At 41.5% G+C, this 26,953-nt stretch overlaps 1 protein-coding gene across 7 annotated transcripts in view; it reads left to right on the forward strand.

Moving 5' to 3' along the window:
* Positions 1-26,953, forward strand: part of Mcf2l2 (MCF.2 cell line derived transforming sequence-like 2) — a 237,566-nt gene that overhangs the window by 42,462 nt on the left and 168,151 nt on the right. For all 7 annotated transcript variants that reach the window (XM_004834923.3, XM_021256429.2, XM_004834925.4 and 4 more), the window contains exon 3: positions 14,082-14,196. In XM_004834923.3, coding sequence (XP_004834980.2) covers positions 14,082-14,196 — 115 coding nt within the window. The remainder of the gene's footprint in view (positions 1-14,081; positions 14,197-26,953) is intronic.

The following is a 26,953-nucleotide window of genomic DNA, read 5'->3' on the forward strand; positions in this document are numbered from 1 at the left end:
TTGTTGAATGCTCTTCCAAGATTCAGCCTCAAGAGTCTTGGTTTGAAGGGCTCAGGAGCATTTGCTAAGGTTGTTTGTTCTCTGAGACATTTGACTTTTATTCTTAGGTCTTCCGAGGACATTCCCAACAAGCATTTGGTTAAGCTTAACCTGAGGTTGATATTAATAAGAGGCTGGAGGGCCGGGGATTTAGCTCAATGGTTTCCCCACCTGCTGCACAAGCGCAAGGACCTGAGTTCAATCCCAGGTACCAAAAAAAAAAAAGAGGCTGGAAATTTTCTGAGTCCAGGGAACAAGACTGAAAAGTTGTCACTACCCGAGTACTATTCTTATTCACTTGTCTGAGAGTGGCATGCATGACTTTAGGAGGTATGAACTATTATAGACAGCTGAGTTAGGTAGAAATATTATAGGTAGTCAGACAGGGCTAAGTCCACAAGAGAGAGTTGGGACAAAGGTAAAACACCTCACAGCTGTGGCCAGAGACACATCTGTTGGAGACCAGGCTTCAAGATAAAGTCAAAATGACCAGGCTTGCGTACTCCCCAAAGGACAAGATAAGCGGTAACACAGGGTCTGATGAAGTTCAGATAGACATCAGTCACCCCAGTGGGTGACCAAGAACTCTGGACCCATCATTTCCTAGAAAAAGTCTTTGTACTTTCCATGCACACTTGTTACATGACTCGTTTCCCCATTGGATCACTGTTACCTAAGCAACTATATTTGTAACTTTATTGGTTGATCATAACTGTACCCCATGTTGTACCCATGTGGTTTTGCTCTGTAAAACTTCCCTGTAAAGTGGGGTCCTCAGCTACCCATTCAGGACCCCTCCTGCCTCTTAGGAGCTATCCTCTCAATAAACATTTCCTACTCTTAACCTCTGTTGTTCCTAGAATTCATTCTTTGATTTCAGAGAACACAAACTTGGTGTGTCAGACATCTAACAGGTTGGGAACTATAATATTTCCCTTATTTCATTTAGAGGTCCTATTTCATCTCCTAATATCATTCCCTATTCAATACCAAACCCTAAATCATAATAGTTGAACTAAATTTGGGAGCATACAGTGGTGAGATTAGAGGTCTTTGTCACAGAGGAATAAGATGGCAAGTCACTCTCTTCAGGTTTATGTTTCTTCTAAAACAAAACAACAGTCATGTTGTTTATATCACAGAGGAAAATGCAGTTGGTATCAATTTTTCTCAACAACAGGGAATGGGAGGAAAAGTCACATTTCTCTCCTTTGTGTAAATTATATTTAATCTGCTCCAAATTTCTCACCCCACTGACCAGAGGGAAACCCAGTCTCACCTAGTGGGATCCCACAGCACACTCCAGCAGTGCATCCTGGGTGGGGATGCAGAGCATTCTGGGGATTCCTTCCTCTATGGTAGTCACCATTCACATAGTCACTGAAAGCTTTGTAAGTACAGGGTGTTTGTTTTTCTTACTTCTGCATTGCTAGAATTCAGAACTGAGACTGGAACATAAAAGGAGCTCAGTACAAAATTACCCAAGTCGTTCCAGGCTGTCCTTCGAGGCTCCCTGAAGGCCCAGCTTTGGTCCCACAGGTTTGGCTCCGAGGTACATGCCCCGCCAGCCTCGTAGCTTCCTGGGGTGAGCCTAGGCTTGGCAAGACAAAGGGCAAGAAGGGAACTGTCCTCTGGGCTCCTGGAAACTGCTGCTGTGGCCCTGCACCAGGAAGCCCCAAGGCCAGCAGGCTACAGGTCTTCAGTGGATGATGGGGAGGAGTGGAGTGGATTCCTATAGCGTTAGACGCAAACTCTAATGGCCCAGTGTATGATTCTGCCACATATCCCACAATGGCACATCTCAGACAGGAGTCCAGTGGTTGATTAATTGATACATTTACAGTGGACCCTTGACTTACAAACTCATTTAGTTTGCTGGGGCTGGTTGTAACTCAAATTGGGCAGTTGGAGGCTCAGGCTCCTCTACACAGCCTTCAAAGTCTCTCTCCTATGTACAGGCAGATCTCAGTGTCCTTAAGACACTGGCCCAGGATTTCTCAATTAACCCCACACAGGAAAGGATGCTGTAATGTTCCTTCCAGAACTCTTTTTAAGAGTTAAATCTGTATCTGAGACCATCAGGAAGCACAAGCGGCCAGCATTTGGGTTGTAACTCAAGACTTTGGTCATTAAGTTAAAACTAAAATTCTGATCATAACCTAAATTGTTCATTTGTCAGGCCGGTTGTAACTCAAGGGTGCACTGTAATTGGTTCAATTTATCTCTTTTATTACTCAGGCATTTCTTTCCATGCTTATTTCTTAGAGGCAATACAGGAAAAACATGAACTGGTACCAGACAGCGCTAGATAAGGAGTTGGATTCTGCTATTTACTAGCAGTGTCACCTCAGGCAGTTTACTTCTCTAAGGTACCATTTCCTCCTGTGTACAGTGGGGTCCTTGTAATTTTGGCTACTAAATGACAAAATGCATAAAAAATGCCCAGTATTACAACTGCCAAATAAGTGTCCATCATTTTTTCCTGATATATTTTAAATTCCCATAAGGTGTTTATTTTAAGGTTTTTATTACCAGAAATAGTTTTCTGTATGATACAGTTTTTTAAAAATAAGGAATCAGAGCCATACTCACAGTGAATATGAATACAATGCCAGCAGTAAGTCAGGAATAGACTGTCAGCCCACTGTGTAGAACAGAGCTGGAAAGCTCATGCTGGGCCAAGAGGACTCCTCTGATATAGCGAAGATCACCCTTCATTTCTGAGTTTCTTTTGTCCTTTAAGTTTGCTCTCCTTATGAGAGAGAAGCTTGGTTTTCTGTGATGCACTTGCAAGCTTGCGAGCCTGAAGACTGTCAGCTCTGAAGGAGTACTTTGGTTTTTGTTTTTTGGGTTTTTTTTTTTTCTTTGGTAGTTGACAAATAATAGAAGAGATCTTCAATAATTTTTACAATAAGATAAAAATAACCTAAATTACTTATGTCTAGCAATGAGTTCACAAATATTAGTTTGGAGAAATACAAGGCTTGAATGACAGTAATAATCCTGTAAACTTTCAGAGGAGTGAGGGTTTCTTTTTTTTTCCCTTGCTTTAAAAATTTTTTAAACTGTGGATTTAGCTCAGTTCCGGGGTTCCAGTGCCTGGCTCGCAAGCGCAAGGTCCGGAGTTTGATCCCCGGTACCAAAAAAAATATATTTTTAAAAATAAATTTTAATTTATTTTATCCCATTCCCTCCTCAAGCCCCCTCCCCTCCCTATGTACAAAAGCTTTGTTTCCATTTTTTCTGAAGGAGCACTTTGGGATCGGCAGCCTTTCAACTTCCACCATCCCTCTCTACCTAGCAGAGATAGCAAACGTCAGCTCTGAGGCCACCTTGGGTGCCTGTCTAGTTGTGTCTGAAAACATAAATCTCTGTGACCAGGTCTATTCTCGTGTCTATGGCAGCCTGAAGGCTGCTCTGGATCATAGCAGTTTTCCTCTTCCTGATTCGGGTAAGCAAAGTGAACACTTATTTTTCAGCTGTAGAATTTTGTAGATTCCACTGAACTCTGGAAAGAGCCAGAGGCTTATTGGCCAGGAAGGCTGTAGAGGAAAGGACAGAGACTCAAGGAGAACCCGATGGCCTGGCCAGCGCCATTTGTGTAGAAGAGTGAAGGCCAGGGGCCGGGGATTTAGCTCAGTGGTTCTGTTGCTTGCTTTGCAAGCACAAGGACCCGAGTTCAATCCCCGGTACAAAAAAAAAAAGACCAGGTTCACAGGTATAAATCTCTAATCACAAGGTTTTGGGCCAGGGATTTAGCTCAGTGGTTCCGGCGCCTGCCTCTCAAGCACAAGGTCCCGAGTTCGATCCCCGGTACCAAAAAAAAAAAAAAGAAGAGCGAAGGCCCATTGTGCAAAGCCTGACCCAGAATCAAGGTCTTGCTCACAGCCTTTACCCGCAGAAGGCAGCACCCTCTCTTCCACAGCCCTCCTGAAGGGCGTCTTTTGAGGTCAGAACCACCAGAGGCCTGAGCCCTGGCCATCATCCAATTCCTGTTTGGAAGGCAGCGTGCATGTTCACAGTCAGCTTGGAATATTTCTGAGTTCAGGGCTGAAGCAGGAGACATAGGTTTGTTAGCATGGTAGAAACATTCTAGGCTTTGGACTCAGAAAATTCTGGGTTCATGTTCAATTAGTAGGTTGCTCTGAATCTCTGTCATGTATAAAATGGGTCTTATTAAAGGAAAGTATGGACTCTGGCTACAAGAGAACTCAGCCTATAGGACTTTTTTGTTAAACTACTTAAGACATCTGGAGGTAGAAACTCCTACTATTGGATCAGTGCTCAATAGTGTTAAGGCTGGCATCTTTCTGGTTCTCTTGACGTTTCCATATTTAAGTCTCGATCCCAAGAAGGCTCCTGCAGCTCCAGACATCAAGTCTGTGTCCATATCAGGAAGAGAAAAAAAGAAGCAATTCTAACTTCATCTGTTCCTTTTGCCAGGAGAGCAGAAACTTTCCCTAAAGCTTTTGACTAACTTCTACTTATGTCTCATTCCAGAACTATCATGTAGCCATCCCTCACAGCAAGAGAATCTGAAAAGCAAGCATTTAGCTTTCTAACTCCCATGTAGAAGGTGGTCAGGGGGAAAGAGGTGTGGGAATGAATTAGTCACTTATCAGTATGGGCCATAATGCCTTTCCTTCAATTACAAGAAATTACCCTTTTACATTTCTTTCAATGGCCATTTCTCCCTTGGAATCATTTAATATGAATCCCTCTCTCCATATAGTAGCTTAATCTTTTTGAAAATGATTAATATTGAAAGATGAAGTTCTCTTAGGCTTGTGGAGTTCCCAATGTAATATAAAGGAGAAATAAAGGAAAGCCACTATAGTAAAATAATATGTACATTACCAATATGGGGTTTTTGGGTGTTTTTTGGTACTGGGGATCAAACTTGGGTCTTTGTGCTTGGGCCGCAGGCATCAAAACCACTGAGCTAAATCCCCAGCCCAACCAATATGTATTTTAATAGAAGTAATAAGAAATAATATTTCTGTAGTGTGGGCCACCAAGTACACAAGACAGGTATGAATACTGGGGTCTGGTGTGGCTTTATTGGAGTAATATTCTGAAATAGCAAACAATTGTTGAATTTAAATTTGGAACATGATAAAGTTCTTTCCTCAATTGATAGGATAATTGCATTCCTGGGAAACTCAGTGTACATTAAAACTGTTTTTAAGTTCTTTTTGGTTTGTTTGGGTTTTTTTTGTACCGGGGATCAAACTCGGGACCTTGCGCTTGAGAAGCAGGCAGCAGAACCACTGAGCTAAATCCCCGGCCCTAAGTTCTTTATAATTATAGGTAAAACAGAGAGTCTAGGTTCAGAGCTTTATAAATGGATTTTTCATTTATATTGAGTATCTGATAAGACATCTACAACTTAAAGAGAATATGGACAGTTGTTGTTTATTTTGTGTTGTTTTTATACATTTTTGTTGGTGGCAGTGTTGGCAGAATGGGTCATTCAGCATCCCGGGCCCTGGGATTTCCACAGTGCTTCCCAGGCAATGGCTCTGACATTTCCCCAGCGAAGGTCAGCTCTTTGTGGGGGGGAGGAGGGGAAGTAGATGCGGGGTGGTCACTGGCCATAGCAGCCTCATCTCCTCCCCGATGCTGACCTACCCCAATTCCTCTGGTGGACATTGCAGCGTCCCACATTCTGCTCCTTGTGGCACAAGCCTTCGTGGCAGCCCGCCCAGGCCCTTATAGGAATCACTGTGTAACTCAAGCACTTGTTTCTGCAGTCAAGCTAGTTCTCTTCCATTTAAAGAAAAGGTAAAAATTATGCTAGGAGGAGTGAGGTTTATTTTTAAAAATTTACCATTTTCCTTGGTATCAAAGAAGGTTCATTGTCTTCCCTGAGTGGGACCTTTTCCCTCTTGCATTACTATATTTTCTCACCAGGTGGCACTAAATGCCTTGTTCTGGGTGGTCAGTGGTTGCGCTCCCATAAACCCAGTTTTGTTTCTTAAAATGAATTTCAATGCCAGGTAGATGTCCACAGTTGACTGTGCAGCTTCTCTGGTGTTCAGAATTAGTAAAAACCAAGTTAGAAGAAAGCTCCACTTATCTTTTTCTGTTTAGGTGGGAAAAGCTTTATTTCAGTCAACTATAAAAGATAAGACGAAAGGGGTGGAGATGTACATCAGTTGCCTGGTATGTATGAGGTCTTTGGTTTGATCCCCAGTGTACTAAAAAAACAAAACAAAAAAGATGACATTAAATGGCTTAAACACATCCTAATGAATATTTTAGGGCATTTTCATTTCTTGAAATGTAGCCATTCAGTCAGCAAATGTTTGTTTATACAAGTTGTGGAGTATTATGCACCTACGTTCAGCCTTACTGGGAATAAAAATTTTAATTTGCATTTCTTTGAAACCTTCTATGGTCGTGGAACTGCCCGGAGGACACATATTCAGTCACTTGTCATAGTGAGGTAGCTCTCAAAGGCCAACAAACATCTAATCCCAGACATCATTTTTGGAGACTTAAATAAACACACAGGGTTAATAGAGAGACACTTTTACCACAGTTTGGGATCAACACAGGCTGGGCAACGTTCTGTGTGCTGGTGACCTGCGTTGTGTCCGTGTTGTGCTGTCCTCTGAGCTCTTGGACCCCTGAGAAGATCTGTGAGGAGGTCCACAGGATGGGGCTCAGAGTCAGAAAGTCGGAGTCCCAAGCACTTCATTGAGTAACAAGCAGGGGCACATCACTGGAAAGGACAGTAGCCTTGGGAGCAGTCCAAGCGCACAGAGCTGAGGTGGCAGCTGTCACTGGGGCGGGAGTGGGTTTTTCATTTTCCTTAGATTTGTGGAAGTGGTCGAGGGTGGTAACGAGTGCGACTTCCTTTGAATCAACTATGAGACTCCACCTTCATGTCAAGAGGGGGAGATTTTAACTTACATGGTCTAAGTTGGAACAAGCGTGGCGGCCAACCCCATTAAGGTAGTCAAAACCACAATGCAGATGTGTATAAATGAGGCCCAAGGGGGTCAGCATCATTCAGCTTGGGCCCGATTCAAGCTGCACTTGGGCCCCTGAATCATGCACAGCGGGCAGGTATGAGGAAACCGAAAGCAGTGTATGAGGCCCGTTCCAGGAAGCTTTGAGACTGCACACTTAGGAAGAACCACTGTCTCTAGGTACAGAACTTCCTCCTTTAGTCTCTCCCAGTACTGGCTTGTATCTAGCTAGCTACCTACTCTAACACTGCCTCCTAGAAGAGGACAACGGAGTCCCCAGACGAAGCTCACACAGCTTCGCTCCACAGAGATTGGTGTCTCAGAGCCTAAGACCCACGTTAATAACACGAAACTCCTCTAGAAACCCGTACTGCTAACCTACTCTATATGATAGAAATGTGCATGTCTTGATAACATGCATGTTTCTGCCTGAAACACATTGCCCCAGGAAGTCAGATCATAAACAGGAGGTGCTCAGCAGGGGTGGAGTGCATGCGTCACCAGAGGGCCTGGGATATAGCCTGGATGCTCTTGGTGAGGCCAGGATACACTTTTTTTTTTTTTTTTTTTTTTTTTAGGATACACTTTCTTAAGAGAGCCTTGGGGGAACACTGCCTACCTTTACGTCCCCGAATCTCCCTTTTCTGTGGGTTCCTTACAGGCCACAAGATCCTCATTAAATCACAGCCCACACTTCAGTATGTGCCATCATTTGTGGTTGGCCTGGACGTGGGAGCCATTCTTCCTCTGAAAGTGGTCCCCCCACCTGGGGCATAACCTTGTGGGTGCACACAGCACTCCAGCTCATATCCCGCAGGCTGCATCTGAGTCACCCAGACTTTCTCAGCTCTCAGCACCTTGAGGTTTCATTCTTCACCACATCCCTAGGTCAAAAGCAATACCTGACAGTGAAAGCAACTTAATAAATAGATATGTCCTACCAACTTAGTGGCTGTTTAAAAATAATATATGTAACTGAAAATATTTAGTTTTTTTCAGTTTTATTTTTAAATAACTGCAATAATCTCAAACATACCAGCCATCACCATCCTCATGCTTGTTGCACATTGATTTTCATACCATATTTGTTTTTGTTTTTGTTTTTTACCCCAGGAGCTATAAAAAAATCCAGCTTTATAAAAAGGTACAATGTCATACAAAAGAATATCATGTGATTTAATGTTGAAGTCGTGAAGTACCTCAAGCCAGTAGTACAGATATCATCTGACAAGTGTAAACTATTATGGTTTCCTTCAAAAATTTAAGATATTCATGGTGCTCCTGTGAGTTCACTAGGGCTCCCTAGGTTTCTGCCACACAGTTTGGGAACTATGAGGCCAGAATTCCATCATATGACTGAAACTTAGCTGTAAAGAGATTGGGAATAGAATCTGTTTAATTTAATCTCATAGCCTGGATGATTATTGCCTCTTTATAGTAGTAATAATTACAATAATGGTCACTATTCATTGAGCACTTATATTTAATAAACATTTTGCCAAGGAGCTTTTTGTTTGTGTTTACACTTAACTTTCACAATACCTTTTGACATAGGTACAAGTATTATTCCTATTATATGGATGGAAGAAATATATATCATATATAACGTATATACTATGAAAAATATATATGTATATATAAGAAAACTCCTACTTAGGTATCTTGCCTAAAATCATGTAGCAATTAAGTGGCAAAGTAGGATTTGAGCCAGGCTATGTGATTTTAGAGTTTTCTTTTTTTTTAGAGTTTTCTTAACCACAGTGCAATGTGGCCTTTGATATTTACTGACTACAGAAGTGAAGAGGAGACCACCCCCGCCAGCACACAGGAGTTGAGCCGCACGGGGACCAGCAGCACACCCCCCCCCCATCGAAATTAGAAGACATGTAAACAAGTTTCAAAATCAGACCTCCAGATCACCTATAGCAACCCCAAAGGGAAACAAGGTGGAACATGCTGCTACTCAACCACCTGTGCTCCCTGAACTGGCAACAAAAGAGGATCTGGAAAAAATGAAATCAGAAATAATTTCTCAGGTAACAGCAGAGATTGTGCTCATAGTGCAAGACATGATTAATAAATCTAGAGAGGAGCTCAGGAACACAATAGAATCCCAACATAAGAAACAAATGGAATCCATAAAACAGATACAGATTTCCAGGAGATTAAAAACTCCACTGAAAGTCTATGCAGCAGAATGAGCCAATGTGAGGACAGAATTTCAGATATAGAAGATAAGATTGCAATTAGTGACCAGGGAAAGAAAAATTGCTTTAAAATTGTAAAGGACCATGAGAAATCAATCTAGCAGCTGCTGGACGATGCAAAGAAGAATAACATAAGACTGATTGGAGTCAGTAAAGAAACAGGAGAAGAGTGCAGATGACATAAAAACACTGTTCACAAAAGTGATGGCAGAAAACTTCCCAAGCAGGGGAAAAGAACTTGACATACAGGTAAGTGAGGCATATAGGACTCCAACTAGCCTTGATTAAAAAAAAATCTACACATAGGTATATAATTGTTAAGATTCCAGAAACCCAACAGAAGATCAAAGTTCTATAAGCAGTTAAGAGAAAAGAAACAGATCACCTACAAAGGAAAGCCCATCAGAATCACAGCAGACTTCTCAATGCAAACTCTCAAGGTAAGAAGAGCTTGGAGTGATGTATTTCAAGCCCTAAAAGAAAACAGCCTCCAACCCAGATTGATGTACCCTGCAAAATCATCTTTCAAAATTGATGGAGAAATAAGATACTTTCATGACAAAGAGCACCTTAGGAACTTCATGAATACCAAACTAACACTCCAAAACATTTTAGACAATATCCTAGGAAAAGACAATGAGGATCACAACCCCAGGAAGCCCAGCAGAATGAATCTGTCTGGCGTGACAAGAAATTAAACACAAAGGAAGCTCCCCCACTGCCATCCCAGGCTCCTAGGGCTGAGAAGCTGAGCTGGTCCCAGCACCCAGAAGGAAGCTCCCCCACTGCCATCCCAGGCTCCTAGGGCAGAGAAGCTGAGCCGGTCCCAGAATCCGGAAGGAAGCTCCCCCGCCACCATCCCAAGCTCCTAGGGCAGAGAAGCTGAGCTGGTCCCAGCACCCAGAAGGAAGCTCCCCCACTGCCATCCCAGGCTCCTAGGGCAGAGAAGCTGAGCCAGTCCCAGAATCCGGAAGGAAGCTCCCCCGCCACCATCCCAAGCTCCTAGGGCAGAGAAGCTGAGCTGGTCCCAGCACCCAGAAGGAAGCTCCCCCACTGCCATCCCAGGCTCCTAGGGCAGAGAAGCTGAGCTGGTCCCAGAACCCAGAAGGAAGCTCCCACGCCACCATCCCAAGCTCCTAGGGCAAAGAAGGTGAGCTGTGTGGGCTCCAGAAGCACCCCCCCCATGGAAATGAGAAGACATGTAAACAAGCCTCAAAAACAGACTTCTGGATCACCTACAACAACCCCAAAGGGAAATGAGATGGAACACTCTGATACTCAACCACCTGGACTCTCTGAACTGGCAACAAAAGAGTGTCTGGGAAAAATGAAATCAGAAATAACTACTCAGATAATAGCAAAGATTGTGCTCATGGTGCAAGACATGATTAATAAATCTAGAGAGGACACAGATTAAAAAAAATAGAGGATCTGAGGAACATGATGGAATCCCAACATAGGAAACAAATGGAATCCATAAAACAGTTGCAAACAGATTTCCAGGAGATTAAAAACTCCATCGAAAGTCTGCACAGCAGAATGAACCAATGTGAGGGTAGAATTTCAGATATAGAAGAAAAGATTGCAATTAGTGACCAGGAAAAGAAAAATTGCTTTAAAATTGTAAAGGAACATGAAATCAATCCAGCAGCTGCTAGACGATGCAAAGAAGAATAACATAAGACTGATTGGAGTCAATGAAGAAAGAGGAGAGAGTGCAGATGACATAAAAAAACTGTTCACAGAAGTGATGGCAGAAAACTTCCCAAGGAGGGGAAAAGAACTTGACGTACAGATAAGTGAGGCATATAGGACTTCAGCTAGCTTTGATCAAGAAATTAAACACATTCGCCACCTGTTGTGCAAGCACAAGGACCAGAGTTCAATCCCCGGTACCAAAAAAAAAAGAAATTAAACACAAAGAGGGAGAATCCAACAAAAAGAAAAAGTCATGACAATGATAAGTCAATATGTATGAGTTATAACCATCAATGTTAATGGTCTCAATTCACCAATCAAAAGAAATAGACTGGCAGAATGGGTCAAGTAGCAAGATCCAACAATATGTTGCATACAAGAAACACATTTAATTCAAAAAGAAACTCATAGTCTGAAAGTTAAAGGGTGGAAAACAATACTCCATGTGACAGGAACCTGAAAAAAAAAAAGCAGGAGTAGCTATCCTCGTTGCAGATCGAGTGGATTTCAAACGAAAATCTGAAACACTCTGGTCCCAAGAATTTCAGATAAGGGATACTCAACTTGTATGTGCAAATCTATTGTGAACATGTGTTTTTATTCCTCTCAAGTGAAAATTTAAGAACAGGACTGTTGGTTCTTAACAGTAATACGAGAAATTTCTATATTGTTTTCCAAAATGGTTTTATTGTTTTACATTCACATTAGAGTCTTAGAAAGTTCTAACTGGTTCACACCTAAGCTAACGTCTGTTCTTTTAAAACTTTTAACTTCATCTCCCTAATGAGTGCATAATATGATCTTGTTATTGTACTGATTAGTATTTTTCTGACTCTAGTGTTGCACACCTTTCCTTGTGCTGTACTGGCTATTTACCATCTTCTTGTGTCTACTTTTTAATTGAGTTGTCTATTAATGAACTGTAAGAGTTCTTTATATATTCTGGTCATAGGTTATATGCATTATAAATATAGTCTGTTTAAGAACTACTTTTCATTTTCTTAACAATGTCATTTAAAGTTCTAAATTTTGATGGAATCTCATTTATCATTTTTTTTGTTTTATACATCATGTTTTTTATATCCTAGGTAGTTCTTGCCTACCCTAAATTCATAAACATTTTACCTTATAATTTCTTCTTAAAGTTTTATACTTTTAGGCTTTCTTATTTAGGTTCATAGATCCTTTCAAGTTATTTTTATTTATGGAAATAAAGGGTTGAGGTTAATTTTTTATACATGGATACCAGGTGTTCTAGTGCCATTTGCTGAAAACACTATCTTTTCCTCTGCTCTTGAATTGAGTTTATGTTCTATAAAATGTTAATGTTAAATAATCTTTCAAAACTCAGTGGACCATATATATGTGGGGGCGGTGTGTGTGTGTGGTTCTATTTCTAGATTCTCTGTTTTATTCCAATGATCTATATGTCTTTCCTTACACAAACACTGCCTTGATTATTATAGCTTTAGAGGAAGTCTTAAAATTAGGTAATAAATGTCTTCAACACTGTTGTTTTTTTTCTTTGTACTTTTCTAGGTCCTTTGTACTCCTACATAACTTTTAAATTTCAATATCCAATTTTTCATTTATAGCAAGTATACACAGACCTGAATTTTTATATATACCTTGTGTTTTCTAATCCTGCTAAATTCAAATACAAGTTCTAGGGGCTCCTAGAGATTTTTTAGTATTTTCTCTGTAGATGATCATTTCATCTACATATAAAGATTTTACTTCTACCTTGCCAATCATATGCTAATTGTGTCTTTTTATTGCCAGACTATTTTGATTTGGGCCTATGTTTCAAAGTTTAATGGATAGATGAAGAGTAGGCATATCTGCCCTTGTTCCCCACCTTAGGGAGAAAGCATTGTATCTTCTCCATTCATATAAGGCGTTTTTGCTGGAAGTATGGAGTACATGGCTTGTCTGTTGAGAAGGTTCTGTTCTACTTCTAGTCTCCTGACAGCTTTTACCATGAACAGCTGTAGAATATAGTCCAATACTTTTTCTCCAACTAGTGACAGGATCATATGGCTTTTTCCTTTCCTCTGTTAAAATGGTAACTTATGGGGGTGGATCTTCCAATGCTGAACCAACACTGCCATCCCTATAACAAAACCACTTTCTACATCCTGCCAGATCTGACTTCTAATAGTTTGTTTTGTTAAACAAATTTTTACCTATGTTCATACTTTTTTCTTCTATTATCTTTATCCAGTTTTAGGATTAGCACAATGTTGATTTCCTAAAATGAGGGGAGAAGTGTTCCTTCTTTCTTCTACTTTAAATGTTTGATATAATTTATCAGTTAAAATGTATATGAGCCTGCTGTTGTCATATAGGTAGGTTTTCAAGCTAGGAATATACTTTCTTTAATAGGTGCTATTCAAATTTTATATTTCCTTAGAGTCAGTTTCATTAATTTGTCTTCCAAGGTACTTCTTAGAAGTGGTCAAATTTTTTTCAAAAAGATTTTTGTAATATGCTTTCTATATCCTTTTAAATTCTGTAAAATCTGTGGTAATGTCTCCTAGATCTTGATATTATAATTTTAAAAATGTATAATTGCTATTGTGTAATAGGAAGAAAAGGTCTAAAGGAGCAGGGGAAGTGGGAGGGGTAGGAGAAAGGAAAGAAGGGAAAAGAAAAAATATGAGAAAAGGCAAAAAATGGAAACAAAGTCTTTGCAAATAGGGAAAGTTGGAGGGGGTGAAGGGAGGGCAGGGGAAGGGGAAAAAATAAGAACCAAGATACTCATGTAATGGTACAAGATCCCAATGATGAATGTGACTGTATTTTATACCCAAAATGTACCAATAAACTTAATGGGGATAAAAAAGAAGTGAAGAAGAATATTATGTATTTGTGTGGCATCATTTCCTTCTCTACCTAATCAGAATTGCCTTTATACAGTAAGTATAGGATCCTCAAAGGACTCAAAGTTGAATTCTTATAGTGCTGCTGAACAAACATGAAGAATTGAGACTTCCTAAAAACAGTTGTGTTAACATCTCCTGAATTCCTGTCTGAGATAATGTACACAGAACAAGCGATGGCCAACATACTTCTCCGGCCCTGGTATTTGCGCCATCCCTCACCTGCAGAGGGTGACAGGAGCACATTTTGCTGACATGCTGACTCGTTTCTGTTGCAGGAGGGCGAGGGAAGGACGGTGCGCCCATCATCACTTTTCCAGAGTGCGTGGGGTTCAAACGCATCCCCGAGGAGGACTTCCTGAATGTGCTGACATACCTGACGAGCATCCCCAGGTGAGCTCATGCCTACTCACTGGCTTCTTAGTCACCTGCCCATCGCTGGGACACGGTACCCACCACCCACACCTTGAGGAGAGGTTTCTTTGGGGGTCAAGATTTCTGTTCATGGTCTGCAGCTCCAGGGCAGAAATAGGATGGCAGAGGGTCCACGGAAAAGGAAAAGGTGCTCAACCCATGGCAACCAGGAAGCAGAGAGTAAAGGGAGGAGCCAGGGACAAATATACACCCTTCCCTGTCACCTCCAACCTGGCTCCACTCTGCTATGAACTCATCAGTGGATGAGTCTACTGATGAGTACCGCACCCCACAATCCAGTCACCTTTCACATACATGAGAATCTGGGGGATGTGTTAGATCTAAAGCATACATTGGCCTTGCTTCACATTTTCCATGCAGCAGGCTGGGCTGAGATGGAATCTTGCATGAGCACAGTTCATGCTCACAGGTAGCTCAGCCAGTGGATGTGGAGAGAGAGAGAATGCGATGGGAGGCAAGTATGATTCGGGACACACTGCACACGGAGGAGGCCCGTAGTAAACGTTGAGTGGAGGAAGAACTGGCTGAGTCACTGAGGAGGCCTGGCTCATCCAAGCTCATGGTTTCAACTGGGGATTTTCTGGCTTTCTGGGTCTTGTTGCCTGGGAATGGGACTGTTGCTCAAGGAACTCAAAGCACATTATAGCTGTTTCATTTCTCTTTCTTGAATAAGAAGGCGAGTAGCAAATTTTATAATTGTCATTGTCTCAATGAAAGCAGTTCTAAGAGAGAAGGTTAAAGATGTAAATACGCACATTGAAAGAATAGAGCCATCCCAAAATAATAACCTAATGCTGCAGCTCAAGGTCTGAGAAAGAGAAGACCAACCCACATCTGGAACTAACAGAAATAAATTATAAAGATCAAAGTGGAAATTAATGAACTTGAGTCTTAAAAAACAATACAGAGGATCAGTGAATCAAAGAGTTGGTTCTTTGAAAGGATTGGAAGGGAGTCTGGGGGTGGGGGAGGCGGGAGGGAGGGAAGGGGAAGTGAAGAGGACCAAGATGTGATAAGAACAAGTGCCCGTTCCCCACTTTGAATATATTTACTGTGTATCGCAAACACATACCAATAAAAAACTGAGGAAAAATACATCTTAGTGAAAAGAGTGAGGTAGAGAATAATATGGGATATGTGCAATAAATTATGTAAACACACAAATAATTGTCATTGTCTGATGGGGAAGCTGAGGCATGGAGCAAGGAAATGAAGAAGCCAGGGATAAGGACTGTACTCCCAGCTCAGTCCAAGAGAGAACTGTTTTCTAGCATCTGTTGCCTCCATCCTCTCCTGCCCAGCTCTCAAATCTGTGTGTCCGGGCCTCCAGGGGTGGGATGGGGCAGAGTTCATGCTACCCACCACACTGCACTGACAGAGACAGCTGGGAAAGGAGCCCAAGGCCCGATCTAGGACCGCGTGGGCTGTGTTGCTCATGACATTGTCTCTTCCTGGACTGGTGTGGAGAAGGATTTACACAACAGCTGCGTAGGTGCTCTTGCACTGCTTCCCCTCTGCCTTGTATGAGCTAGGGATGAAGACCGGCTTTGGGACTGAGGGGCCTCCTGGAGTGGGATCCTGCCTGGGGAGATCAGGACATCCATTGTTGTAGCCGAACCCACTCTGGGAGCATAGTTTTTTGCTTTTTCTTTTAACCATCTTACTTCTTCAGCAAAGTCTATAGGCTTCTTTTAATATACTTCTTCAGTCATACTGAAATCTTATTTCAGCAGTTGCTCCTTTTCAATAAAACTTAAGTTGTATTTCACCCATCATCCCCTCTCTGCCATTCCCGCTCCTCTATGATTCACGCGAACGCAGACACGTGAGCAGTGAGATAACCCTTTGTGGCACTGAAGAACAAGTGCTGCTTGTCTCTGGGTTTGGCTCACTCGGTTCGCAGCCCCTAGGCCCGAGTCCTGCACATTCATCGGCCCTCGGTGTGGACCTCGTGTCTTTAGGGGAACAGTCCCAGACCCAGTTCTGCTCTCACAGACTCTCTTCTTGACTTCCCCAGCTCCCTGAGCTCCCATCTTGCAAAACATGGTAGAATGTGGAGATTATTTCCGCCTCTCCCGTGAGACAGCGAGCTCCTCAAGGGGAGGGGCCAGTGCTGTTTTGTTTTGCATTTTGAGCTCCAGCCTTAGCACAATTCTGGGCACGCTCAGGTAGTATTGGTAGGATTTCCAGTTTTAACAGTGACCCGTTCCAAACCAAAGGTGTTGATTGTAGGGTGGGACGGGGCATGCTGACAGAGAGAGAGGCACCCCACTCCCACTCCTCGCTCCCGCCTTTGCTTACAGAGGAAAACTAGGCTTTAGCAAGTTGAGCTTGGACTTCCTCTCTGGCCTGGTTGCATTTCAGGACAGTGACCCATCCGTTTAGGACCTTGCCATCTGTGGGAGCAGCAAGGAGAGTGACCCCTAGTTCTCATTCTCCTTGTATTTGTTTCAAGTTCACTAATGTTTCTTACTCCCCTGGGATATGGCCAGATGTTGGGTTAAACTGGTGATCTGCACCGTGTACTTGCAGCTTTTCCAGGTCACACCGAGGGCAGCACATTAGTTCCGTCTGAACCAGCAGGGTCAGTAGAGAGAAGCAGGGAGGGTCATAATTCCTGCCTCAGATGGACAAGAAGCAGTAAGGTGGTGGGCTACTGGTTTGCTTTCATCTGCTTTGTGTTCCTCTTCTATTTCTTATAAAGTATGGAGTATTTTCCTTTCCTAGAATGCTGCTTGTTTCTTGAGAAATGTAGCTGTCAGAGCAGTTATTTCCCTTTCCTCCTTGTGGCTTTTTCTCACTTCCACTTACTCTATCCCACTCCCTGCTCCTTCTGGTATAAAGCAGAGACAAAGGATAAAAGGGCCCAAAAGGGAAATTTGATTGAGCCTTGACTGCCAGCTCCCAGTGCAAGTTCCAAAGAATGAATCACCCTGTCTGTTTTCTGACTCCTATTTATCATGCTTTGCATCTTCCTGAATGTTACCTGGTTACCACAGCCCTTCCCAGTTTGCAAAATGTTTTATAGGCGGTCAGTGGAAGGCTCATGGCATACAGAAAGACAGAATTGATTCAATATGTACAGTAGGAGAACGACAGGGTGCTCACAGCAGGGAAAGGATGTCCCTGTGCCTGAAATTCCCAAGGATCTCCCTTGGGGCAGCTTGGGTGAGTGCAGAAAGGTCCCTGCCAGGGCCAGCAGTGTGTAGCATGTGGTGCAAGGTGCTGCAGAGGACCAGAGAGGCCATGGACAATGCCTTGAGCCCTAGGAAGCTCATCACTTAACCCTGGTGACGTGATGGTATGTGGAAGACATTGTTGTTACCGAAGCTCAGAAGACCGAAAAGTCACTCAGACAGAAAGAACAGGGAAAGTTTCCAGGATGAAATGGTCTTGATGGTACAGTTACTACAAGGAGGGAGAGAGAGGCAGCCCAGACAGGTCCAAGAGGTTGGGACACAGCCCAAACCCAGATGGAGTCCAGATCCTGCACTCACTGCAGTACAATCTGGGGCGAGTGACGGCTTCTATTTCTGGCTCCCTTGGGTTTTGAGGTTTTAAACGAGCGTGTTTGGGAACTTATAGCCCATCCAGGTTGACTGGAGCAGACCTCGCTTGCTCCCCAGTAGTAGTGGGACAGGAGCAGGGAGCAGACTGGGTGAGGCCTTTGCCACTGAGCCTGGGCACCATGAGCAGGAGGGCCCTGGAGGCTCCAGAGAGGGGTTGATTTGGTGATGCCCAGGATGGAATGAGGGAGCAGGGACAGTGAGGCAGGAAGGCCGGCCAGGGGCTTCTGCTCTGGAATAAGTGCAGAGTGCAGGAAGATGGCAGGAAGACTGGGTGAAAGGGGACAGACAGGAAAACAGGTGCTGGGGACTGGGAGGTAGGGAAGGGAAAACTTCAAGAGCGTCTGGGTTTGTTTGTTTGTTTTTAGCATCTGTTGTTTTCATATGTGCAGAAAATATGTGGAGTTCAGGCCTCGTTTGCTTTTGATGATTTTTACTGATTTTTTTGGTTCCTCCCAATCAAAGTCATGCTGAGACAACGGTTCCCAAGCCTGGCTGCATGTTCACCCTGAGAGGTGTTAGGGTTCTGGGTGTCCAGACCATAATCCAGACCAATTAAATCAAGGTTTCCGGGTGCGGAACCTGGCATCCCACAGCACTTCGAGCTCCCAAGTCTCCCCTCTGTGGCCAGGGCAAGGGTCCCTGTGCTAGGAGTGGAGCAGGCGGAACTGTGATATGTAAGGAAGAAAACTTGGGATTAGACTTGGCTTGGGCTAAAGTGAGGCAGTGGAGAAAGTGGGAAACTCAGAGACTGAAAGCTTTGCCTTTTGCCGTCACAGTCTGCATTTCTTCCCTCCAAATGTAATGTGTGCAAACAAATCAACTTGCTGAGCATCCTTGAGCCTGGATTTCTTTGTTACTTTTTCATATTATGTAAGGAGCTATTGAATTGTAACCCTCCACAGAGGGATCTCATGGTATTAAAATAAATATGAGTGCCTGCTCGCACACACATTACACACTACCACATTACCATTATGTTTCTAAGAACAACGGAGAGCCTGTTTTAGCCTATTGGTTGCCATCCACTGTATAAATTATACTAATAGTTTTCACTGTCCAGCATATAACAATAACAGAGTAAATCCTAGGAGTCAGCTTCTCAGATATTTCACTTATACAAATATTACAGTTTGGGTCTGGAGTGCCCCTCAGAGACTCTAAAGACATTAAAGGCTTAGTCTGAAGCTTGGTGAGATTGTTGCTCTTTGCTCTGCCCCACATGGTCCAAAGGTAATGAGACAACTGGCTAAGGACTGAATCTCCAAACCTGGGAGCCAAAAGCAACCTTTCCTCTTATAACTTGATTACCTCGGGTATTTTGTCACAAAACCAGAAAGCTAACAGGCAAGATACTGTCATGGAAAACATGTGGCCTGAGCCTACGGATTATAGCCAGATAGTTTAAAAAGGCATCAGTAAAACATTCTGAACCACAGAGGTGTGGGGCTATTTCAAATTGCAGTTGTTTGTCCCCAAATCAACATTAGTATAATTAAGCATGAATCACTATTACTCTGTACATGTATTTCTTCTCTTTGTTTTATTCACAGTTCTAGGTTCACTATTAAAAAAGGGATTAGAGCAAGTACTTTTATTAAGTGGTACAAGAGTTGTACTACTGCATAACAGTGGTTCATTTTATTATTGTTGGCCATGGCAGATGTCTGTTGCTGTGACAAAATACCTGAGACAAACAGTTTAAAAGGAGGAAAGGTTTATTTTGGCTCCCGGTTTGAGAGATTTCAGTCTGTGGTTGCTTGGCTTTGTCACACTGGGCTGTGGCAAGGCAGAGCATCATGGTGGGGAGCACATGGTGGAGGAGGTCTGTCCACCTCATGGTGGGCAAGAAGCAAAAAGAGAGGCAGGAAGAGGCCTGGGTACCAGTATCTCCTTCAAGGGCAGCACCACCAGTGACCTAACTTCCTTCCACTAGATTCCACCTCCTACTGGATGGTGACCAAGCCTTAATGCAGCCGTTAGGGGCATTTAATATCTAACCCATGATATTTGCTATTTCTAGAAGGCTTTTTTTCTATAATGAATTTGTTGAAGTGCCCATTTAAACTAGAACTGTTTCCTACATCTGTTTTCCTCATAGATAGCATGATGAATAGTCTTTGAAATGAGTCGTGTCCTCTTTTATGATGGGTGGCCTAGAATGTGGTCTGATATTTGTACTCCCAAAAGGGCTAGGCGAAGGGTAGTGTTCCTGTTCAGCCTGTGAATTTAATGAGACTTGCTTCTCTGTAAAGGAAGACTGAGTGGGATGATAACGACTTCTCAGCCTCAGCAACCAGCCTCACCAGAGACGTGAGTCCAGTCTGGGCTTCTTAGTACAAGGAAGACCAGGCAGAAGCCCCTATTTTAAAGTGCACAGTAACGGTGTTAATGGGCAAAGGTGCTGCTTTGATTGAGGAGCTAGAGTGGGGTATGTTTTTCCCAGGATGCCTGTGGGATTGTGCCTTACAGAGTCAGAGAGGTAGATTCGTTCATTTGAGTTCTGAGGCTGGAGGCCCTTAGTGGGCATCTTGGTGGCAGCTGCACCGCCCAGAGTGGATAGATCCACGTCAGAGCCCTCAGGAAGGCTGCCTGTAAGGCCAGACACGGAGACTCAACCCAGGCTTGAAGTTAGACACCCACGGGTTTATTGGAATGAACTGGTCAGTGGCAAATAAGTCTTATATGCCAAGAGAATTTAAGTAAATTGTTTAAAAGGCAGAGAAATATTTAATATGCCAGGTTCCTGTCTGCCTCTGAGACACATGTATTTGAAGTTACTTGGCCCCGTGGAATGACCTCATGTGTATATAATGGTGTATATAATGGCTTTATTTGTTCTTTTGCTCAGGTGATTGTTTTTAGAATCCCTCCACTACATCCTGCTGTTGTGTCACCGATCCTGTTAGGATAATAACTTTTTTCCTTTTTTGACACGTTCAATTTAGGCTTCTTCAGAAATTAAAAAAGTACAACCTTTATTTAGCTTGAATTTGTAAGTGCTACTCACTGTGAATATCTGGAGTTTGGTCTTAGTGGTTGTTAAAGTCACTTTTCTCATTGCTGGGAGAAAATACCGACGCCTGCAACTTCAACAGGAGAGATTTATTTTGGCCAGACCTTCAAACCCATGATGCAAAACTCTCTTTGGCTTAGATTTACCTTCTTTCCTCAAACTCTGTTTTCTATTCTTGGTACTCTGTGCCTTTAACTTCCCTCTCATATTTTTCTTCTCTTTAACACTTCACATTTTAATCATAGTTATAGGGAGAATTGTCAGTTAATGTTTTTGCCCTTTTTGTCTACTGAGTTTTTGATCTTCATTTTTTCCTGACTTTCAAAGAATTCTTTATGTATTGGGGTCACTAGCCCTTTATCTGTGATGTATGTTATATTTATTTTATTTTTCTTACTTTTTCAGTTGTCCTTTGACACCATATAATTTTTTTTACCATGCAGAATTTTTATTATCAACTATCAATTTTTTCTTTTATTGCATCTGGATTTTGAGTCATTGTTATGAAGTTTTCTGATACTCACTCATGCTTTCTAGGGATATAGTATGCTTGCTTTTTAATAGTTCTAATATTTAGCATTTACTTCCATGTGTGGTATGAAATATAGATCTAAATTTATCATTTTCTAAGTGGCTATTCAGTTATCTGAGCACCATTAATTTTAAATTCTTGCCTTGGTGATTTGAGAGCTAATTGATGGATCTATTCATAAGTGAGAAACTATTTTAATTATAAAGTGTTTAAGAATGTTTAATACTTAGTAGGGTTAATTACTATCTCCCTACTCTCCTTAAGCTTTACTTGTTTTTCAGTGTTTCCCTAACTGTTCTTATATTCTTTCTTTGTGTCTTCTAGTGACACTAGAAAGAAAGAAAGATGTTGGTCTTGTCATTGGGACTGTTAAATTTATAAATTAACTCGGAGAAAAGTGACATCTTTCTGGTGTGAAAATCTTATCACAAAGAAATGTCTTTTCATTTATTCAAGTCACTTTTGTGTCTTTTAGAAGTGTGCAGAAGTTTTCATGGCACAGTTTTGTACATTTATTAAGTTTATTTTTAAGTATTTTTATCTTTCATTGCCTTAGTAAATAGAATTCTTTATCATTATATACTTAACTAGCAATTTTATTTTTCGTATTGTCTTTACTAGGTTAGATATCAGTGTTATACATATTTTATAAATAGCACTTTAACATTTTCCCTCCATATTTTTAAACTCTGAAACTTTTTTTTTCTTTTGGCCTTGAGACTCTGTATGTGGTCACTGATGATCAGGTAGAATTCTCTTAGGAAACCTTCAAGGCCTTGACAACTTTCTCTCTTTTTTCTAAATGGGTTTGATTTAAGGTTTATATTTCTGATGGTCAATTTTGATAAACTGTATTTTAAAAGGAAACTATTTCAATCTAGGTTTTTGTTTGTATAGGTGTCTGCAAAGTAGTTTTTTATGTGTTTAAGTTCCTTTTGCCATTTCTTATTTTTGTATACCTGTACTTTGGCCCATTCCTTTTTGGTTTGTTTGTTTTATCAAATTAGTTAATAGCTTATTTATTTTATTAGAATGCTTTGATTTATTAGTTAGATCTACTTATTTTTACATTCTCTACCTTATTTCTGCTTTTGTTTTTAGTATCTTCTTGCTTGTACTTTTTGGTTTGCTTCATTTTTTTCTCATTTATCTGAGTAGAAAATTTATTTTATTTTCATTCTTTCATTTTATTGAATTTTTCTGCTCTCTGCTTCAAATACATCCCATAAACTCTTATATTTAGTGTTTTCATTATCATTATATTTTAGAAATTCTAGAATTTTACTTTATATTTTCCCATTGCTGAAGAGTTTTTTAATAGAAGGCTTTTAAATTTTCAAGTGATCAATTTTTTTTTTTTGGTACCAGGGATCGAACTCCAGGACCTTGCGCTTGCGAGGCAGGTGGTGGAACCACTGAGCTAAATCCCCGGCCCAGTAGTAGCTTTTTTTCGTGCAAGAAAAGTTTATTGAAAAATAAAGTTCTGGGCTGGGGATTTAGCTTAGTGGTTTCACCCCTGCTGCACAAGCGCAGGGACCCCAGTTCGATCCCGGTACCAAAAAGAAAGAAAAAGAAAAAGAAAGTTCTCCCTAGTTTTCTTAACAACAGTGGAAAAGAAAGCAGCGTTGTCTATAACAGTACAATACATTTGGACAGCAACACCTCGTTTGCAGAATCCTATATGACTTAACCCCAGAAGTGCACAGTAGAAAACAGCTGGACCAGGATTTGCTTTGAAGACACAGAAGGTCATTAGCTTAACAATGTCAAGGTTGTGACAGCAACTGGAGTAGAAGGGAAGTAACCCTCTCCTCTGACGTCAACTCTCACACGATTGTCCTCTTATTACTTGGGCAGGTCAGTGAGCAAAACACATTGCCTTTTCAGATCCGCTTCTTTCATTTAGTAATATGCATTTAAGTTTCTCCCATGTCTTTCCGTGGCTTGACAGCTCATTTCTTCTCAGTACTGAATAGTTTTCCAGTGTCTCGATTTCCACAATTTGTTTGTCCGTTCACCTACTGAAAGACATCCTGAGTACTTTCAGGTTTTGGCAACTTTTTTTTTTGGTACTGGGGATTGAACTCAGGACCTTGTGCTTTCGAGGCAGGCAGCTGCACCACTGAGCTAAATCCCTGGCCCATTGGCAACTGTTAATAAAGCTGCTACAAACATCCACATGCAGGTTTTTGCGTGGACATAAGTTTTCAGCACATTTGAGTAAATACAAAGGAACATGCTGATGGATCGCATGGTAAGAGTATGTTTAGTTTTGTAAGAAACTTCTGAGCCGACTATACCGGTTTGCATTCTCACCAGCAAGAAACAACAGCTCCTGTTGCTCCGCATCCTTGCCAGCTTTTAGTGTTATTAGTGTCCAGAATTATGACAGTTCTAGTAAATGTATAGAGTGGCATCTTATTAGCATTTTAATTTTCAATTCCCAAGTAACATATGATGTTGGACATCTTTTAATATGCTTATTTACCACCTGTATATCTTTTTTGGTGAGGTTCAGGTCTTTTGCCAGTTTTAAAAATTGGATTGTTTATTTTCTTACTGTTGAGTTTTAATAGTTCTTTGTACATTTTAGAATAAGATATGTCATTTGCAAATATTTTTTCCCCAAGCTGTGTCTTGGCTTCTTGAAGCAAAAAGTTTTTACTTTTAACTCCGTATCCCTTTCCACTGTAGCTTTGTGTAGACAGCACTGGCTGAGTCTTGCATTTAGTGGACAGAATTGGTAGTGGGGCCAGTTCACAAGATTCCTAGTACAAAAATATGATCTTTGGTTAATGTATCTAAATACACTTTCTTTGACAGTCTGCAATTGTGTGTGTGTGTGTGTGTCTGGTAGGATGCTGAGCTTCACCTGTCACTTCTGTTTGCCTTTGTTGCACAGTTACCATTTTTCTTTCCCTTTCTTTTTCTCTCCGGGAAGCTTTGCCTTTCCAAGACTGCCTCTGCGTCCTTCTCTGCTCAGTGCCTTGATGCTTCGGGACTATTTTTCGTATCTTTGCAATTAAGATAGATATTTTAGGGTCAGGGATTTAGCTCAGTGGTTTCGCCACCTGCTGCACAAGCACAAGGAGACCCGAGTTCGATCCCCGGTACCAAAAAAAAAAAAAAAAAAAAAAGACAGATATTTTACTCCCAGTGAATGGTTTTGTCTGAATGGCCTCTCCTGGCCCTTCCCAGCTCTCTAAGAAAGATGGTAGCGAGAGCCTAAGTCATACTTGTGCTGAAAACTGGTATATTATTTACTTGGTTTAAACTCCACTATATGTAACTTGAAGTTTGTAGCATTCTGTATCTCCTAATTATGCTCATAGGCATGAGATTGGTGTCATCCTATTTGTTCTTTTTGTTAATTTGTATAGAGAGAATGTGTGAATGTGTGGAGTCACCACTTTGTTTTTGATAAACTTTTCGTTTCAGATTACCAGTTTTATAATCAGTATATGTGTTATTTTAAAAAAATTTATCTATACATTTTTAGGTCCTGGCATCATGTGTTTAATTTCTGAGAACTATTTCTTATTCCCTTTTCATAATAGGCTGTCTTTGTATTGTGGATACATCCTTTCTTATGTTTCGGATTAGTATTTAGAAAAAATATAAAAAGTTTCTTTCTGATTCTTTCATTATTTATTTCTAGTTGATTGTTCTGTTTCTTCACCTCAGTCTTTCTACTTTGGTTTTATTCATTTCAGAAGATGGTTGGTTTTCCTTTCATGTTTGCGTATGAGGGTTATATTTTAATGTCATTATCTCATTCAGCTTTCCTTTGCAACTGGGTAGGTTTGTTTAACCAAAGTCCTTGCATTTAAATAGGAAGAGATTGGAGCCGGAAACTGCAACAGCAAGTGGGTCTATAGATAGATTTCCTTTCATGCAAGACTTACTGGTTTTGTGTTTGTGTGTGTGTTTTGTTTGCTTTGTTTTGTCTCGTTTTGTTAAAGGGAGTCACTCTTTACCCAGACAGGCCTCCAACTTCGGGGCTATGGCAATCCTCCCTGGTGGCTGAAACTACAGGTACAGCCTGGAGTTTTACTCATTGTAGTAACAGTGTATCTTAGTCACTGTCCTCCTTGCTGAGACAAAATACCCGACACCCACGACTTAAAGGAGGAGAAGTTTATGAGGCTTCAGGGGGCATCCAGATAAAAACCATTACAGAGTGTGTGCTCTGGATGCAGCATTTCTCAGTCACTTTCATGTCTAGGAGGACATGTTTGTGTCACCATTCTTCTGAGTCTTCTGAGAGGTCTGGAGTTTCTGTAAGCTCTGCCCTGTTTGCTCCTGAGCTTCAGCACTCATCCCAGTTCTCTGCAGCACATCTTCTCTGGAAAGGAAGAGGTTCACAAGGCTGCAGATGGGGGCAAATGCCACGCCAGCTGCTGCCTGTTCACAAGGTGGGGAGCAGCCAGCTGTCCCACGTGTGGCCCATAGAATGATGCCCCCGCCAGCCTGTTAGAAATGCAGATCTGAGTCTCACCCCTGACTTCTCTAATGGGACCCTCGGGTGACCATTGTGGACCTCAGCGTTTAAAGAATAGCACTGTAAAGAGCTCTCACTAGTTCCTCTGCTCTTCCTGGTCTCTGTCCCCATCTACTTCAAGAGGAAGGCTGGCTGTCTTGGGTGCTAAGAAAGCCTTGAAGAATTTTTTCCTCCATTTTCAAAGGTTATTAGCATTAGAAAGAGGAATCCATTTATGTCTCCAGGATCTGATCCTATTCTAATGATATTATCTATCTTCTACTTCCCCCACAGAATCCCATAGGGGTTTTGTCCTCCAAATATTTAATGTTGATCTTTAGAAATGAAAATCATTCAAAGAAAGCCTTGGGGGAGACTTTGTGTGGAAGAAATAGGATCCAGAAGGCTATCTAAAAGCATTTTAGGCTAGCATTTTAAATACCTATTTTATTTTAATCACTATGTCCATAGAAAAACCTGGAAATATATTTTAATTCCTATAATTATTTATATATTTATTCATCCTCAGTAGATTTTGTTTTCGTTGTAGCTTTACAGAGATTTCATTATTGATTAGTAATATGCCTGCTTCTCTTTCCCTTTAAAAAAAAAAAAAGATAATGGGAAGATGGAATTTGAAGTGTGAAAGCTAAGTATGAAGGAATACGAGGAAAGGACCACCATGACCTCTGAGCAGCCTGGTAAAGAATTCGGTCAGCTTAGAGCCAGTGGATGCCCTGTTCCAGGATGTGCCTGGTGGGGTTGGGTGGGTATCTTATGGGGATGTGGAGAGAAATTCCTTTCCTGTTGAATGGCTAAACTAAGTCAACCACCACGTTCCTTCCTCCTGTAAAAAGGAAGCATCCCCCAAGCATTGTCTCTTCCATGAATGAAAGTAGCTGATTCCTTAAGTTCCGCTTTTCTGTGACTCTAAGTTTTATGTTCATAAATAACCCAAGAGATTGGATGATGTTTTTGTCTTTAATATTTTTTAAGAAATCATTTAAGGGCCAGGGATTTAGCTCAGTGGTTTCACCACCTGCCTTGCAAGTGCAAGGACCTGAGTTCGATCCCCAGTACCACAAAAAGAAAAAAAGAAATCATTTAAAATTTAAACATGC

This window comes from Heterocephalus glaber, unplaced genomic scaffold, assembly GCF_053883595.1.
Source record: "Heterocephalus glaber isolate CG9 unplaced genomic scaffold, H.glaber_assembly_v1.0 deba00001504, whole genome shotgun sequence".
In the NCBI taxonomy this organism is placed as follows: Eukaryota; Metazoa; Chordata; class Mammalia; order Rodentia; family Bathyergidae; genus Heterocephalus; species Heterocephalus glaber.